We start from the raw sequence: 21636 nt of genomic DNA, 5'->3' as shown, positions 1-21636 counted from the left end.
CAGAGGAGATTCACTCAGTTGATTCCAGAGTTGAGAGGGTTGGATTATGAGGAGAGACTGAGTAGACTGGGATTATACTCATTGGAATTCAGAAGAATGAGGGGAGATCTTACAGAAACATATAAGATTATGAAGGGAATAGATAAAGTGGAGGCAGGGAGGTTGTTTCCGCTAGCAGGTGAAACTAGGACTAGAGGGCATCGCCTCAAAATAAAGGGAAGCAGATGTAGGACTGAGGTCAGGAGGAACTTCTTCACCCAAAGGATTGTGAATCTGTGGAATTCCCTGCCCAGTGAGGTGGTTGAAGCTACCTCACTGAATGTTTTTAAGGCAAGGCTAGATAAATTTTTGAACAGCGAAGGAATTAAGGGTTATCGTGAGTGGGCGGGTAAGTGGAGCTGAGTCTCAAAGATCAGCCATGATCTTATTAAATGGCGGGGCAGGCTTGAGGGGCCAGATGGCCTACTCCTGCTCCTAGTTCTTACGTTCTTATGTTCTTATGTGAAGTGCCACAAGCATCAGTTCTGAGGCCTCAGCTATTTATAATCTACATTAATGACTTAAACCAAGAGGTAGAAAGTAATGAGAGTAAGTTTGCTGATGAAATAAAAGTGGGTAGAAAGATAACGTGAGAGAAAAACACAGCGTTGCTGCAAAGAAGTACAGGCAGGTTAAGTAAATGCACAAGATGAAGTACAAAGTGGCAAAATATTAGGTTATTTATTTTGGTCACAAGAAAAGCAGAATTTTTTTTTTAAATGTGAAACTTATAGATGTTGATGTTCAGGGAACTTGGGAGTACTCATATGAAGAATGGAAATAAATCGACGTGCAAGTATAGGACACAGCTAGGAAGGCAAATAGCATATTTGTCTTTATTGCATTGGGCCTGTATTACAATAAATGGAAGCCTTCCTACTATTTAACAGCACATTGGTGTGACCACACATAGAGCACAGTGTGTAGTTTTGGCCTTCATCTTTAAGGAAGGATACACCTGTATTTGTACTGGAGGCAGTACAGAGAAGGTTCACTAGATTAGTATTTGGATGAAATGATCATTCTAATGATGAATGGCTAAATTGGGCCTATATTCCCTGGAGTTTAGAACAATGAGGGGTTATCTAATTGAAATATACAATGTTCTGAAGTGGCTTGTCAGGGTAGCCTCTCAGGAAATGATATTATCGCCAAGCCAGGAAGGAACGTGATTGTACGCAGTCCACCAGAAACATACTCTGCAGGTGAAATCAGCATAATGCGTAGAAAGCCTGTGAGGTCTTAATATAAAAACAAAACTTCTGCCTGATCAAAGATGTCGTGGCTTGGAGATCTCAGCATGTGCATACTGGGAAGAAATGTTGCAGTACAAATACTGCTACTGACTGCAGCTGTTCGACTGTTTATCCTGGCTATTCAATATCTCCACATGCTTCTGCCCACAGAGTGCAACCATCTTACTACAGCCGAAAGAATTATTTGCACAAGCCATATTTGACCTATAGCAGCTATTTAAATAGAAAATGTTTTTTCTAGTTAACACCAGAAGAAACCTTTACTGATTTGTGATTTTTTTAAAGTTATTTCTTTCCTTCTTTATCATATTCATTGTTAATTCTTTATTTTGTAGAAGCTGCTGCTGGTTGGCTTCTATCAATACCATATAACAGGAAATTGTTCAGTTTGTTTATGATCATTGAACAAGAGTAACAGTTGGAGCCTTCTTATCCCCATGTAGTAGGTGACTTGTCATTGATTTAGAAATCCTTGTCCCAGCCTGAAAGTTCATCTGGAGGGATATCCTTATCAGGAGGATACTTGTCAAAGTATCTATAATCTGTAGGACCTTTAAGCTTGGAAAGAAAGGAAAATACATTACTCAGCAAGACCCTATCCTGGAAAACAAAGCTATTAAATTGTTACGTTAGTTATTAATGGTTCTCATCAGTACATCAGTAAAAAAGCTTAGATTTGGCTTTCTTGGACCACCAGCCTCTCCCATCTGGTACATAAACTGTCCTGTTGCAACTCAGCAATTACAGAGTTTCTGCCTTGACCAAACTTGTTGGTGTGTTAATTAATTCATTTAAATAGATATGATAAGAAAAAGTGAATATAATTTGGGGTGGTCTGTTGGCTCAGTGGTTAGCACTGCTGCCTCACAGCACCAGGACCCGAGTTTGATACCAGGCTTGGGTGACTGTTTAGAGTTTGAACATTCTCTCTGTGTCCATGTGGGTTTCTTCCCACAGACTGTGCAGGTCAGGTGGATAGGCCATGCTAAATTGCCCATTGTGTCCAGGGATATGCAGGCTAGGTGGATTAGCCATGGGAAATACAGGGATAGGGTAGGCTGGGGCGGTGGGGGGGTTTGGGGGGGTTGGTGCAGGGGTGGGTCTGGGAAGGATACTCTTTGGATGGTCAGTGTGGACCTGATGGGCCAAATGGCCTGCTTCCACATTGTAGTGATTCTACGCTTCTATAATTTACAGTATGAAAGTAGGCTATTTGATTCAGTCTGCCTGCCCTGGTGTTTATGCTCTGACAAATATCCTCTTATCCTACTTCATCAAACTCTGATCAGTGTAGCCTTATTCCTTCTCTATCCATGTACTTATTTAACTTGCCCTTAAGTGTACCTGTGTTATTTGCCTCAACAATTCCACGTATTAGCAAGTTCCATGTTTTAACCAAACACTCTGAGCACAAAAGCTCTCTTGAAATTCTTATTGGATTGATTAGTGATCACCTTATGTTTCTGACCCATTGATTTGCACCACAAGTGAAAATGCTTCTTTATACCTCCCTATTGTAAGCTATCATCTTAAAAAGCTCTAGCAGCCAATAAAAGAAAAATGTCACATCTGGCTGTGCGTATCCTGATAGTTTTAAGCTTTCTGTTCCAATAACATTTCTGCTAAATGTTTATCACAGTACAGTAACCGCATTTCCAAAATATTTCCTTCATTGACCATTGCTTTTTCCAGATAAGTTTACATAATGAAGAAATCATTGTACAATTAAAAGTTTAAATTGTTGTCTGTGAACTTAATAATGTATTATATGATTATTTGTTTTATACAACATGAATGAAGACATTAGTGTTCAGAATAGATTTGTATTTTGCATTTCAAAGATGTGATTTTACCTTAGCAAAATCAACATTAAGGATTTCAAAATGGAATTACTAGACTCATCACTCCTTCAGAACTAATGCACTGGACTCCTCTTCTCCATTTTTATTCCCTGCTCAATGACATGTCCAAGGAGTGATACAACAGGCAAGTCATTTCATATTGTGTCAGTTGGGGCTCAGCAAGTTGCATTGTTATATCAACAGGCAATTGAAAATGAAGCCAAAGCCACTCCAACATGAGGAAGGTAACCAATGTGCACTCACTGACAAATAGCCCAATGAATAAAACTGATCCCCCAGTGACAGCATCAGATACTTACTAGGACGGTATATGCAGTCAGATTCGGAGTAAGTCATCCTCTGAGGTAAAATTAAAATACTGCAAATGCTGTAAATCTGAAAGTAAAACAGAAAATGCCAGAGAAACTGCTGCAGAACTCAAGTTGAGTTCTGAAGAAGTCAGACCAGACTCAAACTTAACCCCGTTTCTCTGTCCACAGACACTGTCAGACCTGCTGAGTTTCTCCAGCATTTCACCATCTGATGTGTACCACCAACAGGATTTGGGTCGGCGATGGCCTAGTGGTATTATCACTAGATTATTAATCCAGAGACCCAGGTAATGTTCTGGGGACCTGGGTTCGAATCTAGCAACAGCAGATGGTGGAATTTGAATTCAATAAATATCTGGAATTAACAATCTAATGATAACCATGAATCCATTGTCGATTGTTGGGAAAAACCGATCTGGTTCACTAGTGTCCTTTAGCGAAGGAAATCTCCCATCCTGACCTGGTCTGGCCTATATGTGACTCCAGACCCACAGCAATGTAGTTGCCTCTTAACTGCCCTCTGGGCAATTAAGGATGGGCAATAAATGCTGGTCCAACCAGCAATGCCCACATCCCACGAATTAATTAAAAAAAAACCTTAAACCAGATCCCAATAGAATACCCTCTTCTGCATTAGTCCAGGTGTTCCCAGATCCTATGCAAGTCACTATTACTACTTTTCTGAATGAGATTGCTAATTCTATTAAAAGTGGTGCCAGTTTTTGAATATGCTTTAGTGGTGACAAAACCTTTGCTTCTCTCTGCAACGTTTGCACTCATCAATGAGAATGGAATTGGAATATTCAGCCCAGCCTGCAATTTTGGAACTATCAACCTAAACTGGGCCTGATTCCACAGCTCATCCTATCACATGGGCTACAGCAGTAGGGAACGGCTCTTCACTAGGATTGTCAATGTTATGTTGGGTAAGAACAAAGTATCATGGTTCATGAATAGATAGAGAGCTAATTGTTTATTGAGTTACTTAGTCCCAATTGTACACCACTTATTTTTGCATATAACAGAGTACAAGAATGTGCAAAATCATGACATACTTATGTCATAGGTAAAATAATAATAAGCAAAGTACCTCTCTTTTTAAAGGCGATGGTAATGTTCTGGCTTTCAATCCTTCCCAGTTAAATCCACTGAACCATCTGTATTTGAAGAAAATGAATTTATTTAAATGGGATCTGTATCTAAGAGGTCCACACATATTTTCCATGTATACAGCCTAACCGACATTTCTGAGCTAAAATTGTGTAGCTTTTGGAATACTAGGTCAACATATTACTAAAAATTATTTGGATATATTTTGTTATTGTTTACGGGATATGAATGTCTCTACTATCCTGGCATTTGTTGTCCATCCCCAATTGCTCCTGAGAAAGTGTTGCTGAGACACCTTTTTGTACTGCTGCAGTCCGTGTAGTATAGGTCCACCTCAGTTACATTAGGAAGGGAATTTCAGCTTTTTGTTCTAGTTAAAGTGAAGAAACAATGATATAGCTCCAAGTCAAAATGGTGTGTAGCTTTGAGGGGGATTTGCAGGTAATGGTGTTACCACGCATCAACTGCCTTTGTTCTTCAAGGCAGTAGAGGTCGTAGGTTTGGAAGGTGCTTTGAAGGAATTTTGGCAAGTTGCTGTGGTGCATTGTTTAGGCTGTGCAAACTATTGTTGGGGAGGAGTGAATTCCATCACACTCATGACTTGTGCCTTCTAATTGATCTACAGTCTTTTAGGGAGTTGGAAGGTGAAATGTTTGTTGCAGAATTCCCAGCCTCTAACCTGTTTTCCTTTAACCAGAGTATTTGTATAGCTGGCCCAGTTAAGTTTTGGGTGTATGGTAATCTTCAGGATTTTGGTGGTAAGAGATTCAGTGATATTAATGCCATTGAATGTCAAAGGGAGATGGCCAGATTCTGTTTTGTTGGAGATAGTCATTGACTGCCATTTGTGTGGTATGAATATTACTTGCCAAGGATGCCACTGCACACTAAACAATCATTAGTGAGCAATGATAAAATGGAAAAATCCTTTGCTAATTTTCCCAACTCATTTATTACAAATGCTTTGAAAATAAGTTCAGGTTTTGCTTTTGCGTTTGCTTTTCTCAAACTCCAATAAAGATATCTAGTTTCTTTTTCTTTAATTGATTTATTCTTCCTGGTTAAATTGCACCATTTAAATAAGTTTATATTCTTGATGTGCCAAAGCCAGTCTTTTGGTATTTGAACATTCTTGTCAAAAATGATTGTTTCACTTGAAGAAACCAAGATAATTAACAATGTATTTTTTGACTTATCAGGTGGCAGATCAAAGTGAGTTAGCTGAATGTTATTTGAATTACAATTCTTGAGTTTTGTTTTTGATTGGTGGTTAAAAATACATTTGCTGCGAGAACTAATATGCAAATACAAATTGAAGCAAAGTTTACAGATGAAGTAAATATATACAAATTTTTGTGGGAAAGATCAATGATAGATTTTGACCAAAGATGCCACATTGTTTTTCTAATTCTAGTTTGATTGGGCTGGATTATGAGGATAATATTAAAATACATAATAAGTAACAACTCAGGTTGGAAAGGCTTGGCAGGAAAGGAAATATTTTTATGATCTGTAGCATAACCAAATAATTACTTCTAAAACTGGGAAAACAAAAGAGCAAGAGGAAGAAGATAATAGAAGATAATAGTATGAAAAATTCACAAGGCTATTGCTGAGCCTTGTTTATATAAAACATAACTTCCATTAGTCTAATAGCAATGTGGGAAAAGCTTTCAAAGGAAATTTCATTTGATGTTTTCAGCTGAATGATGCTCTGTGACTTACTTTGCAAAAATATTTGTAGCTATTGTCACATGATCTTGTAACGAGAGATCATGCCTGCTAACAGCAAATAAATTTTATTTGGGTAAAAAAAGAATCACAGTTGTAACAGTAACCATTAAAATATTTGGGTAATCATGTTGCAAAGAACAAAATTTGTTTCTTTTCTGAATATAGAATTATAGATTTTCTTTTCATACATTTGGTAATTATTTGACTGTTTCTGTGTATTGTTTTGGTTACTCCTGCACAAAATGGCGATAATTGACATAGACCTATTTGTGAATGTATTGATCAATAAGAAGCATTTCGGAACAGCAATGTGCTTACAACACAGAAACAAAAATCATTACAGCATGCTGTTATATGGCCTGAATGCACAAGTGAAAGGAAAACCAGTAGAAGAGTGGGTTTCAGCAGAACAGGACACTGTACTTTTCGTGTCATGGCTCAACAGTGATGTATATCACACAGGGATATTGAGTCAATGTCACAGCAATAACATCATTGGTGTATCACATCTAATTTATGTATCACTCTGCACTCTCTACAAACAGGAAAGTAAATTGACACAAAATACGTTCCTTTTCTCCTTAGCATTTATAAAGAAAGAAATCCTATTTTATTTTTCATGTAATTATTTATCTATCAATGTAATGGCATATGAACCTTGTAAATCAGTTCACAGCAGGAATATTTATTATGACAGATTGAGTGAAAAATGCATGGAAATGGCTTATCTGTTAAAATCTATACTTCTGCCAGCAATAGATCTTGTACATCACCAGATAAACAAGCAATAGTCAAACTTGTGATAGCAACCATTAAGAAGATTCTTCATTCTATCTCCCACTGTCCAAACTCTATTTAGTATAATTTTCTTGGATTACTTCTCTTCATCAATCAATTTCCTTTCCTTGAAATAACTTTCATCCTTAAGTGAAAATCAAAGAACAAATAAAATTATGACCATAAGAGTAGGGCTATAAAAACGATTTCTACAAATTCTGTTTGTTTGTTGTAATTGATTCCTTGTTTAATTTTCTAATAAGGATGGAGGTTATTCAACCAAAGGAAATTGATAAAAATAGAAAAGGAAAGATCAATGAAGAGAAAAGTGCCAGAAGGGACATCTGATCATTGCTTACTTAACTGTTTAACTTTCAATAGAAAATATAAAAAGTTAGCTGTCCAAAAATAAAATATACAAACACTTCACATTATACACATGTTTCAATTACTATTTTCACTCAAGGATGGCATCAAGGAGCTTCAGCAAAACTGAATTCAATGTGAAAACCGAAAGAACTGCGCATGCTGTAAATCACGAACAAAAACAGAAATTGTTGGAAAAGTTCAGCAGATCTGGCAGCATCTGTGAAGAAAAAAATCAGAGTTAACGTTTTGGGTCCAGTTCTGAGGAAAGATCACTGGACCCGAAACGTTAACTCTGATTTTTTTCTTCACAGATGATGCCAGACTTGCTGAGCTTTTCCAGCAATTTCTGTTTTTGTTCCTGGAGTCAACGTGAATCAGGAAAAGAATGATCCGCTGGTTGGAGTCATATCTGGCACTAAGGAAGATGATTGTGATTGTTGGAGTTCAGTTATCTCAGCTCTGGAACCACACTGCGGGGGTTCTCACAGTGGTGTCCTGGGCCCAACAATCGTCAGCAGCTTTATCAATGACCTTCCTTCCATCATAAGGTCAGAAGAGGGGACGTTCACGGAAGTGATTGCACAATGTTCAGCACCATTCGTGACTCCTCAGATACTGAAGCAGTCCGTGCTCAAATATAGCAGGTCCTAGACAATATCCAGGCTTGGGATGACATGGGGCAAGTAACATTGCATCACACAATGGCCAGATAATGGTAATCTCCAAAAACAGAGAATCTAACCACCTCCTCTTGACATTCAATGGCATCATCATCACTGAATCCTAACAACATCCTGGAGATTACCATTGGCCAGAAACTGAACTGGACAAGCTATATAAATACAGTGGCTAGAAGAGCAGGTCAGAGGCAGTGAGTAACTCATCACCTTACCCAGCAAAGTATGTCCACTATTTACAAGACACCAATCAGGAGTGTGATAATATGACTGTAGCTCCAACAGCACCCAAGAAATTTGAAGCCATCCATGACAAGGCAACCACATCAATTGGGACAATTTAGAAACATTCAATCACTCCACCACTGACTGCCAGTAGAAGCAGTGTGTACCATCTACTAGATGTTTGGCAAAATCATCAAGGCTCCTTCAGCAGCATCTTTCAGACTCACAATCACTACCACATCCTGCAAATTTCTCTCCAAGCCACCCATTATTTGATGTGGAAATATACTGATGTTTCTTCAGTGTTGCTCGGTCAAAATCCTTGAACTGTCTCCCCAGTGACATTGGGGGTTTACCTAAAGCAAATGGACTTCAATTGTTCAAGAAGGCAGCTCACCACCACCTTGTCAAAGACAGCTGGGGATTGGTAATAAATGTTGGCCCAGTCAGTGATACCCACATCCTGTGATTAAAGAAGTAGTAATAATTCTCAGTTTCATTCAGCATTTTATTATCTTCATGCTTCTTTACTTATTGTATAAGGAGCAGATCCAATTACAAAGTATGAAAGTCATATTTAATTTAAACCCATCTTGGAACTGGATGCATCCTTTAATAGTACATATGGTTATTTGATGGTTCAAAAATGGAATGTTGCTGGTAAAAGAAACCTTTCATGTTGCACTAATCAGGGCAGAGTCAAGAACACTAGAGGGGCTAACAGTTTGTACTGCATGAGAAAATGGTGTTGATTGGTTGGCAGATTGACATTGGTTCATCATGGCTTTGTTGTGGAGAATGAACAAGGGAACTATTGACCCCATGCTTTTGTTTAATTCTAATAAAGGCAAGATGCCTGGATTTTTGTTTTAATTTCTAAAGGAGACCTTAATGAGTGGGAATATTTATATCTTCTAGTAAGCATAAGTGAGCCACAATGCGGGCCTGACTGATAATCTTAAACTGGCTTTCATGCAATTCTTAGCATACATGGGATTACTCAGTAAATGAGCTCTATTGTGGATTCACATTTAATGCTAGGTATTTTATTCTGAGCTTTTCAAGAATGTGCTACTTGAATACAATCAATACTTTGCCTGTTGTGAAGGGGTGGGATGTTTGGTAACCTCTGCCAGTCATTGGGACATCTGGCCTACATACTGAGGATTACTGAAATTCACATCACACTATTACACATTTGTGTGGTGGCCAACATGACTTTTTATGGCTTAATGGCAGCATTGTGTCAGAAGAATATCGAGATTGTGTCAGTAAGTTTGCAGATGACGCCAAAATAGGTGGTGTAGAGGAAGTTGAATAAGGTTATCTTAAAATACAACGATGTCTTGCTCAGATGGGCCATTGGGCTGAGGAGTGGCAAATGGCGTTTAATTCAGATAAATGAGAGAAGTTGCATTTAGGTAAGGCAAACCAGGGCAGGACTTATACAGTTAATGGTACAGCCCTGGGGAGTGTTGCCGAACAAAAGGTGTACATAGTTCCTTGAAAGTAGAGTCGCAGGAAGACAGGGCAGTGAAGAAGGTGTTTGGCATGCTTACATTTATTCGTCAGTGCATTGAGTATAGGGCTTGGGGCAGCATGATGTGGCTGAACAGGACATTGGTAAGGCCACTTTTAGAATACTGCATTTAATTCTGATCTCTCTGGCATAGGAAAGATGTTGTTAAACTTGAAAGGGTTCAGAAAAGATTTACAAGGATGCTACGAGGATTGGAGAATTTGAGCTATAGGGAGAGGCTGAATAGAATCATAGAATCCCCACAGTGTGGAAACAGCCACTTCAGCCCATACCAACCCTTAGAAGGTCATCCCATCCCAACTCAGCCCCCTACCTTATCCCTGTAATTCTTTATCTGCCATGGCTAATCTACCTAGCTTGCACATCCACGGACACTGGGCAATTTAACACAGCCAATCACCTAAGCTGCACATCTTTGGACTGTGGAGGAATCCGGAGCACCTGGAAGAAACCCACGCAGACATGGGGAGAATGTGCAAACTCCACACAGACAATCCCCCAAGGATGGAATTGAACCCAGGTCCCTGGCACTGTGAGGCAGCGGTGCTAACTACTGTGCCAAGGTGCCACCCTGAGGATTTTTTTACTTGGAGCGCCAGAGACTGGGGGATGACCTTATAGAAGTTTATAAAATCATGAGGGCCATATATAGGGTGAATAATCAAGTTTTTTTCCACCAGGGTAGGGAAATCCGAAGCTAGAGGGCATGGGTTTAAGGTGAGGGGAAAAGATTTAAAAGGGACCTAAGGGGCAACTTTTTCATGCAAAGGATAGTGAACATATGGAATGAGCTGCCAGAGGAAGTGGTGAATGCAGGTACAATAACAACATTTAAAAAGGTATCTGGATGCGTACATGAATGGGAAGGGTTTAGAGGGATATGAGCCAAATGCTGGCAAATGCGACTCGATCAGTCTAGAGAATATGGTTGGCGTGGATGTGTTGGACTGAATGGTCTGTTTCCGTGCTGTATAACTCTATGTCTCTACTGTATAGTAGCAATGTGCATAATATTATCTGAGCAATGTGTGTTTTGGCATGATTTGTGGCAGAATTAGACAAGTAGTCAGACATGGATTAATTTGGTGTCAGGAGCTCCTCACTCCATATTTTATGTTTTTGTCAAGCTGTATACCAAATTTCTTGCCAGGCAGCGGTAAGTTATCAATTCAAAGGATTATTGCTTGTTAAACGCTTTGTTAACGGCCCAACTCATTTCATTACTGTTCAGCCTCCTATCTTACCAATCACACTAAACAACACCATCAAGGAACCCTGACTCAGAAATCACAGCAGGTACTTGGCAACATCAATTACCGCTTGGTCCAAAGGACGTCCTTATTACATAGGGCCAAGCAGTGTCTCAGGACGCACCCCACGGGCGCTGACCCTACATACGCCTCATCCAATGCTTTCTAATCCCTCACATCCATCATTGCAGCTGACCAACACACTGGCTCAGCACCACACTGGCAGGCCGTTTATGAAGAACAGACCTGCTTGCAGGGTGTGCAGGCAGCTAGCATTGAAAGATTGCAGCATTGTGCATGCACAAACAGGGACCAACACATGGATTTTTCCAAAATGCATCTCAAGGCTGCTCACTTGTTCTCTTAGCACTTGGTCACTTACAGCCTACCTGCATATACCTGCTCATAACATCCCTGCCTTGTCTTGCCTTGCCGTGCCAATTAGCACAGTCACATAACCAGGCAGCCTGCCTTGCTGGTCAGCAGCGCTCAGTCACTAGGGTGTACTTGTTGTACAGCAGTGTGCTGTGTCAGTCTCACCCTGCACCACATTACAGCAGCTTACCTGACAAACACACTCAACATGCAGCAAATAAGCAGCCATGTCTCAAAGTCTTAGGGGATCAGTCCTCACCAAAGTCCACAAAGGCATCCATCATTCAGCAGGTCCTGTCACAAAAAGTTGGGGCAGTTTCCAACATCAGTTCAGGGAATTGGCCATTTCCATGTGTTCATTTGAGGTAGACAGGTTGGGTGGGGACACGGAGAAGTGCAAAGCCTGTGGGATTTATGGGATGATCAACCAACAAGAGGACTTCAATATTTGGGCTCTAGCTAAGATGTAAAGGCTACAAAGTCGAGGAGTGTTCACTGTCACCTTATGCTGCACAGGAAATGGCAAGTGAACAGTAGGGAAGAAAATAGCTGCAGCCACATTTAGGCGTGCAAGTAAGGGAGGGAAGGAGCTACAATACCCACTGACATAAGGCTATTTCAAGGGAAGCAGCATTACACACAGATCCATGCACTGTACAGGACACAGACCTGTGGAGTCCCTAACCCGTGGCCATCCTAATACAGGGCCTTCCTGTTGCTCACTCATTCACACAAACACCTTTGGACACAGAGGCCTAGAACAAAGCGTGAAATTGTAGGATGAGAGCCAGTCGTGTCAACAGGAGCCATTGTTCTCTGAACACCTTGTTCCTCTTGTGTCCTGATACTGCAACAGGCTCTCAACACAGGCCTCAATCCATGGTACATTCTGTATGGACATGAGGTTGTGCTTCATACTGGAACAGTTACATTCAAGGCTACAGAGAGAAACAAACAACCAGATGAAAGGTCAAGTGGAGCCATTTATAAATAAGTGTCAAATCTTGCACAGTGTATTGTTACCCCTGCCACCAAAGTAACCTCAATAAATTGTTTCTCCTCTTCCTCCCACTCCATTTTGGTGTGCTCTGGTTCCACAGCTGGGGTGGAGGCAGCCTGCTTAGCAGTGGGGCTTTGGAGATTTGGTCAAGTGATCCTGGGGTGCTTGTGTCTGGAAGGGCCAGATATGATGAGGGTCATCTTATCAGTTGTAAGTTGACACTTCTCAGTGTGGACTGCTTGGTTTCGCGGGGAATAGGAAATGTGTTGGCAAAGGGCCTGGCCACGTCTGGAGTGCCCTTAGTGGGGAATTGTCAGGGGGCTGCAGGTACTTCCCCCTCCTGCTGGGTGCCTACTGGCACTACCCTGTGTCCTTGTGAGGCAGAGACACCTGGAAGGCACGGCAAGTTCTCCGTCCCACTGTGTCCATGTCTCGGTCCTGAGGACCAATGGCTAGGCTCTGAGGGAGCTGGACCGGGTTCTTCAGGACAGCTGCCAATCTATCTGCCAATGGAAGCAGGCAGACAGTTACATGTGCCCCTGTACCCATCTGCTGTTCCTGTTCCTCCTTGTACATGTGGACAAGGTCCCAGATTGCCAACTTTACAGAGTCCTCTCCTGCCTGGCACTGAACAGGTGCCTGCCCTCTGCAGTCCTCTGTATGCCAAGGGCCTGGGGTATTTCTTGTTTGGTCAGTTGTAGGGCTGTTGCAGGGTGATGCTCACCAGCTTGTGCTCCCAACTCCCAACGAAACCTGATATTCCTACTGAGGTGTCCGTATTTGACCTGATGGGGATTGCAAGAGTGGGCCATGCTGATGTTCTCTCTGAGGAGTCAGTACTGTCATCCTCAGAGGCCATGGTCTGGGAGAGTGGGCTGTTTCACTGCAGAGGTGGTGGGCAAGCTAGCAGATCCTGGAAGACAAAGAGAGACAAGGCACTGTGTCCATCCCCACAGGAGCAGTCCTGGTCTTCTCCTGCAAGGAGACTAATTTCAGGCACTCTCCACCCGCCCAGGCTCTCCTTCCTGTCATGAGAGAAAGGGACAAATTAACTTAAATGAAAGCGGGTGGCATAGTTGTTACTGCTAGCATATGTGAGTGAGGTGTTTCATGGGGATGAGTAGGCAGTGCAGTTGGCACGCAAGAGTGGGTGGATAGTGAAGATGAGAGTGAATGAGGGAAGAGATTTCATGCAATACTGAGTATGACAGAGTATGAATCTTGGAGGAACGTGGGTGCAGTAGCAGAGGGAAAGTCAGTTTGAGGTAGGACAGAGAAGACTATGACACTTACCCTGGCAGAGTGGAGAAGGTCACTGATCATTTCATGCAAATGCTGGCCATTCCTCTGCACTGACCTACATTGCCAGGGTCTGGCGATGTGGCCTCTTCTGCCAGATCTGTGCAAAGAGGACTGCTAGCCCTGTCAGAGAGTCACGGGCCATCTTCTCCAACATCTTCTGAACATGTCTATGGCTAAACAGCACAGCTTTGGAATGGTAGTGCTCAACTGCACAGTGCACAGCGGCTTGTAAAGATGGCATCGGTGCAAGTGGTTGGAATGGTGCAAAGATAAAAAGGGGCTGGAATTGGATATGAAGGATAGGATGAGGGGTAGCTTAGGGTGTTAGTTTGGTAAGATATGGTGAGAGAACTCATTAGGCTTTGTGGTGTAAAACCCTTCAAAACACTTAACTCAAACTTAAGCCAAAGAAAATAAGACTCAACCCAAAGTCAGATAGCTAGGTTCACTTTTTCCTCAAATGTTTGAGAAACCTCTTGGGTAATCTGAGGTAGACTGTGTACTTTTCAGGTCTGGGATTGTGAGATAAATAACGAGCAATGACTGGGGTAGCCTCTTCTCACAGGGAATCTTTGACAGACTCTATTTTGACATCCAATTTGCACAGTAAGTTTTCCATGTGTACGATGAAGGATTCCTTCAATTTCGTGAAAATTATTTGTGACTGGCTTATCTACAGCAATGTCGTGTTTATGTGTTCGTTTGACATTATGAGCTTATTCACTAATGAGTCTCTCAAAGAAGCTATTACATGTCACTATCTCTTGATATTCTGGATGCATCACTATTTTCTGAATTAAACTTATGAACTTCACAATTCCTGCAGAGTTCAGTTTCAACTAATGCCTGTGACTCTCTGACAGGGCTGGCAGTCCTCTTGGCACAGAACTTAAGTCAACATGGTGTTGCAATGGATCCCCTCTAGGTCCAGATCTCGCTTACATTTTTTTTAGTTTCCATGAGAAACTTGTTTTTGAGGATCTTCTAACTCTTGTCCTTGCATATTTCTAATATACAGATGATATGTTTAGCATCTTTGAATGTGTAGCTGGTGTAAGCATTTCCTTACACTCCTTAATGCAATCCGCCTCACACACAATTTTTTTTAACAGTCTAACAAACTCCATTTCCACAATGTGCTGGTTGAAAAATCTGCCAAGGGTTCTCCACTACTGTTTACCATAAGCCTTTCTTTCAAGGTCAAAAATGAGTTGGGATTCTTACAATTGTATGTGCTAAGAGATTCGCCTTATTGACAATCTTGTAAATTGGGCTCAAGCCATTCATCCAGCATGCAACCTTGATACTAAAATAAGGTACATCAAAGCTATACCGCAGGAAAATAGTTACGCCAATCAGGCTGTCACTTACTGTACTTTGCACAAACTTAGGAATGGGTCCATACCTGACACTTTCAGACTTGAAAAGTGCAAATCTATCACAAATTGACCTGGAAAAGCAGGCAGATATCTCAAAACATTAAATAACAAGTTAACCACTTCATGCTGCTACAATGTACTATCAATAAACTAGCTATTTCCCGATGACAGGATATAGCTTCACCAACCAAAAAGCTCAGCAAAAATGAATGATATGGTTCATGAATATTATGGTTGCGTTTGATGTTGGGTATATCGACTGTACATCATAAAAACAGGTGGATTATATCACACAGCTTTTGACTGTTTGCAATAGCCAGAGTACTTTCTCTACTTAATTAGCCTATGCAGTCAAAATGCAAAATATAACAGTCCAGAACTTCTGATACTTCGAGAACAGATCCATTCAATGGCAATCATATCAAACAACATCCACTTAACTTTCCACTTTTTCTGCGTCCAGACTTCTGAATTGGGCCATTCTTAGACATCTCCATCGCAGCCTGTTCTTTAGGTCTCAACCTCATCCAACGGATGTGAACCCACACCACCCCATGAAACCAGAGGACTTCGGAACATGCGTTAAGGGTAGCAGCAAACACAATAGATATTGCCACAGAAAAGTAAGTACAATGAAACTTCTGCTTGTATTACACAGCTCAGTATTATTCTTATCTGTTCCTATTAAACATTTAATGCTATTTTAATTGATTAATTTGAAGTGTAATGATTTTTAAAAAATACTTAATGTCCCTGTAATTTAATATTCAAAATTTTATTTATTTCTCTGATTTTACATTCAATGTTCATTAATGATTTCACAGGGTCTTGATGTGCAACTCCTTTTCACATTGCTGTAAGATCTGTCTTCCCACCAGAAGATCTGGGCCATTGTTTAAAATTAGATGTGATTCCTCAATTTTACAAAATTTACTGAATAATCCAACTGTGCTAAGTATTGCACAAACAATCACTTTACAATGATCAAATTGGCACACAATGTAGCATATTTACATCTGCTAGTAGGTACACAAATACATACTTGGGGATCTATCCTCTGTAGGGAAAAGGAATGTGTCCAGACATGGCATAATATATTGTTGAACTAAACAAAAGCATGAGGGTCAATTGTTCCCTGCTGTATTCTCCGTGGCAATGCCTTAACCTATCTGAGAGCAGTATAAATTGATCCTCCTTTTGAAATTTGGCATTCTTGTGTCTGCCCTGATCAGAGGAAGATGAAAAGTTTTGACAGCATGTCTTTTCTTTCAGCTACAGTATTTTCCTGAGGCGATGAGTGAACTGTCAATTTACAGAGATGTTAAAGCTTTAAACTCTATAACCAAGCCCTGTGCTGCCTCCAACTCACCCACTCGCTGCTGTAATCAGTGTGATACAAAAGGAGTCAGATAACCCACTTCCAGATGGCAAGTTAATGATGTAAATACTTTACAGAGACCAGGAGCCTCGGATTTAACGTGTTATACAGGCTTTACCATGGCAGCATGGTTTCTCAGACCTCCAGCAATCCAGCATTGAAGAGAGGGAAGAACAAATACGTGGAGATGGTCAATGCTTCCTAGATCTCTCCCAAACTCCACCAATATCCTAACTCAAACTAGCTTCGTGCACACTCCAGACCCCCCACCCACCACCATACCCCCCAACAAGCCATCGTGTCAGGGAGATTCAATCTTCTTCTGAGGTTGGGGCTCAGACTCCTTCCTCTGACGTCAGGCATCACACTCCCCTTCACAATCTCTTTTTGCAACTTCAGCCTCCTGCAGAGTACCCCCAGCTTACTTGAAACCAAGCCTGTCAATCAGATCACTTCTCGATAGCAAAGTTATCAAAGCGGAACTGCAGATGCTGTGAAGTCAAAAATCCATAGAGTGCAGGGACCTTCCAGGCATCTACTCAGAAACTTTGCCAACTCAGCTCCAACATCCAACCGTGCCAACCCCAATCTAATTATTCTGATTTTGCCAAATGTCTATAAGATCTATGCAAGTCTTCGTGGATAAAAGTTACCTGTGCTTTTTTATATCATTGATTCCATTTTTCAGATTTCCCAGGCGTTCGGTTGGGCTTTGTCTGCAATAAAGGATGTCACAGAAAAAATACAATAAGTTTTTTTCCAAATCTCACTCTCTCTATTCTTCTCACCCTAGTCCCCTGGAGTGTCTGTCTGATGCTGGGTGATGGCTTCGTGCATTCTGCAGCCTTCCAGAACTCATGCTTTACGTTGGAACATTGACGGTGACGTTTGACAGGGTACTGAGAGTACAGCAACACAGCCAAACTCAATCTTGTCTTCAAAACCATGAACCCTCATTGTTCATCAAATGCCTGTCAGAAACAGAAACTGCTGCAGAACAAAACTCACTTCGAATGGATTAATTCCCTGTTAAAATGGTAGTAAAGCAACAAACCCTTACTAAAGATTTCCACTGATATCACTCCTGGCCTTTTGGTTGATACATTCCTTTCACAGACCAGGGTTAATTTAAGAGGCTACCACTGAGTAGAGTACAACAGGTTGTGTGTGAAACATAGAGACATAGAAAATAGGAGCAGGAGTAGGCCATTTGTTCTTTGAAGGTTGCTCTGCCATTCAATATGAACACAGCTGATCATCTAACTTCGTACCATCTTCCCGCTTTCTCCTTTACCCTTTGATCTCTTCAGCTCTAAGAACAATATCTAACTCCTTCTTGAAAATATTCAAGTTTTGTTCTCAACCACTTTCTGTGGCAGAGAATTCCACAGGCTCACCAGGCTCAGGGCAAAGAAGTTTAGCCTCATATCAGTCCTAAAATGGCTTACCTCATATTCATAGACTGTGCAAATGTGGATTTTGATACCTTTGTGGATCAGAACCACATTACAAATGAGCAGAATGTCATGGACTGCTATTGGATATGGTAGTCTTGTGGTTCTAGTACCGAATGAGCACATCAAGCTCATATTCCAAGGAGAACTAGGAAATTGAACTTAATAAATCTGGTACATTGAAAGGTGACACCAGATAAAATTATCATAAAACATTTTGAATTGTCGTAAAACAGCTGATTCATTAATGGCCTTTTCAGAAAGTACGTGACCAAAATAACTTATACTTGTTTCCAATCCCACACAAAATAATTCGCTCATTGGATAGAATTTTACTGGCTCTGCTGAAGTGGCCTCAATGATCAAACCAGGAGAAAGGCAGGGCAGGAGGATGCTGGATCAGGGGGCCAACGAGTTCACACCTCAGCCCAATCTCGCTGGAGGAACAGACAAACCAGCGGTGGCAGGTAGCCCATTTGAACTTGTAAGTGCCCAACTGTGGGCTAACTGGAAAGCTGCCAAGATCTTCCTGGAAGTAGACATCCCGCCATTTCTTCCCCTAACTCTATCCTGCACCCCCACCGTCATCACTGAAACTATGGTCAGCAGAGTCTTTACAGTGGGTTGCCAATGGTTGGCTAAGTGTTGGGGAGGGTGGGGGGATGGGTGGAATGGGTTGTGAGGCTATCTGTGCTTACTCACCTGAATGGCAGTGATCAACCAACCACAGCTGGGATTGCGAACAATCCTGTGGAGGAGTCTTCCCCTGTACCATAATGAAAGCCTGGCAACTGTGGTTGCTTTTAATATGAAGAAATGGAAGCCTTTTCAGTTCTCACCTCTGCCTACTTGCAAAGCTGTGGGCCCTCTGATTGGACCTACAGCTAAGAGCGCATGCCCACTGTCCTTCTTTAGATGGCGGATGGGCTCGTGGCCATTAGGTGGCTGCTTACTATAAAGCCAGGCTGTCATCAAACATGGGATTGGGATTCAGAAATGGTTCTCACCACCAATTATTTTGCCCCAATGACTTAAGGGAAACCAAGGATTGTTTGGTTCATAAATCAGACAACAATATTGGATTCTGCTCCAGAGGCCTATAATGAGATGCTATCCCGTTCCATTAAGCCAAACTTTTTCCGTTCTTTATAAAATTCTGTAGAATCTGTGAAAAAAATTACAGTTACTCAGATTATCCTTCACAGAATCTCACTTCAGAGGTTACTGAAGCAATATTAGCTGTCAATTGCCTGACTACTTAGTTTAATTCTCCCTTCGAATGAACACTAATCTTGTGGTAAATCAGGGAAGTATTTCCTCTAAATACATGTACGTTGTACAAATTTACTGCAGATGGCACAATGAAAACAGAAGAAACCTTTCTCAGTATCACTAAAGATGCTAACAATTTGTCGGCATTATACAATCCCACTGATCCGTATACTGCTTGCCGACACATCTGATTTTAACCCTGTCTGCTTGGCTGAAGCCAAGCTCGAGTGAAATGGCTGGAGCCACTTCTCTCCATTGATCCTATTGTCATCACATAGATAGTACATTTTCCAACCAGGAAATTGGTTTACTGCCAGAAGACAACAGGATGCAGATTTAAACGCACAGATTGATTCTGAGGATTTTAAACCATTTCTGAAACCAAAACTGGCATCAGAAGGTTCTTGAGGATTCTCAACCATGCCAAACTGGGAGTAAAAGGAGTTAACAGAGATACATCAGACAGCAATGCTCCTCCAGCCCCACAATGAACTTTTGGCTTACTCTCCCCCAAGTTTCTTTGTGCATTTCTTGACCATGACACGCCAACCATCCTCACCAGGCTTGTGTGTTTATAAAATCCTGGGTGTCATGTTGCAGGACATCTGATAGTTAGCCACTCCCTTTACCATCCCCCTTGCACAATTCCTTTTGGGGTTAAAATCAATTCTCTGATGTACCCAATGATGTAATAATCTATATATGTCTCCATTTAAGTAAATATGGGGTTCATTTAATTAATAGGGTCATCCTTTTCTTATGAAATGCAAAAATAAGGTAGAAGCATATTGAATACAAAAGTACAGGAGGTGGCCATTTGGCCCATTATGCATGTGGCATTTCATTTAAAATACAATTGAAATTGATGTCATTCCAGAGCTCTGCAAGCTTTTGCTTTTCAATTATACACCCAATTTCCTTCTTACAAAGGCTTGTACTGAGAATAAATAACAGCTGACCGGTTATTCCAATGTTACAATTTATGGGAATAATCAGTTGGTAAGTAGTACTTTCTGAATTATTCAATTCCTCAAATTCTGGAGCAAATCCAGGTCCATGGCTACAACATCACAATTTAAAAAAAAAATTACTTCTCACTTGCACAGTCTACGAATCATTTCTTCAGGGCGTTTTGTTATTTTCTTAGGAAAATCCAGTTTTTCTATTCCTTTGAGAATCAAGTTGTATGTCATCATCTGGTCGAAGCCAGAAAATGGCGGACTGTTAAACAAAGGTAAAAGGTAATTAATGTTAAGGCAATGCACTGCAAGAATTCTAATCCAAATGCACATAACTGAAGATTTTTACAACTGCTCGTTGTCTTTCAATGCCCAGAGAATTTCTAATATAATCATCAATAAAATAATTCTAAAATATTAATGTTAAGTATTGACGGTATTTTGAACTACTCACATTTTATATAGTTCTTTGATCAGTGCTGGAGAAATTCATTATTGTTATGCCTGTTCTTTAGGCATAAAATCAATACTGGATGACAAATTTCACATCTCCAGTGCCAACCTCCCCTATACATGGCCCCACTGCCAAAATCCAAGATTCTCTGTGCAACAGAGTTGCATTAAATGCAAATCAAAGTCTGGTCATCAGTTGTGGCACCTCGATTAAAATTAGTCCAAAAGAGATAATGTGAATGCACCATTCAATTGAATCAGGTTATTTAGTGACATCGTTAACTTTTCAGGGGACAGCCAAAATGCTTTTAAGTAGTTAAGTTTGAGAAGTGTGGAGTTGGGAGAAGTCCCTCAATCCTACCCTTCCACCAGTCTCCTCAACCAATGAACACTTCATGCCAACCCGCCTCCTCTGTGTTTGCAGGGTTCTAGCTCGTGAGCTGCTGAACTGTGAAAGATTAATTTCTACAAATAAATATGGTAACCACAGAGATCCAGTGAAATGGAAATGATGGGAGGAATTTTAACAAAGGTGAATGCCTGGGACTGGGTACAGGTTGTTGGTGTTTGTGGTGGGAAAGTTGTAAATTGGAGATAAATTCTGGAAACCAGTTCTAACCACTTACATCTGGGCAGGAGATGTGGTGGGCAGCTTATGTGCTTCCTGGAGACATTAGCATTTTAGCCATTTTAACGAAGCTGGCAGCCTCAGATTTAACCTGCTTTGCAGGGTCTAAAGAGGTGTTATAACTCACTCAGAGAGGGTCTAAAATTAAGTTTGTCAGACATCTGGAAACCTGGCAGCTTAAAGACAACTCTGAGGTGAAGGTAAGTTTTTCAAAGCACTGCCTCTGGGCCAAAAAGAGCAGGAGTGTTTTTCTCCAGAGTCCAATTTCCGTTTTGTCGCACCTAAC

The 21636-nt window shown here is 41.0% G+C and overlaps 1 protein-coding gene across 1 annotated transcript in view; it reads right to left on the bottom strand.

Annotated features, from left to right (window-relative positions):
* Window positions 1–1757: 1757 nt before the first annotated feature.
* The window catches only part of prkg2 (protein kinase cGMP-dependent 2), a 97922-nt gene continuing 78043 nt past the window's right edge, over window positions 1758–21636 (bottom strand). The window contains exons 15-18 of the mRNA XM_048600559.1: window positions 20409–20531; window positions 17238–17300; window positions 4559–4625; window positions 1758–1853 (exon numbers count right to left, since the gene is read on the bottom strand). Coding sequence (XP_048456516.1) covers window positions 1758–1853; window positions 4559–4625; window positions 17238–17300; window positions 20409–20531 — 349 coding nt within the window. The remainder of the gene's footprint in view (window positions 1854–4558; window positions 4626–17237; window positions 17301–20408; window positions 20532–21636) is intronic.

The sequence above is a fragment of the Rhincodon typus genome, chromosome 1, assembly GCF_021869965.1.
Source record: "Rhincodon typus isolate 14 chromosome 1, sRhiTyp1.1, whole genome shotgun sequence".
Taxonomy (NCBI): Eukaryota; Metazoa; Chordata; class Chondrichthyes; order Orectolobiformes; family Rhincodontidae; genus Rhincodon; species Rhincodon typus.
This window is presented reverse-complemented; position numbering and strand designations above follow the sequence as displayed.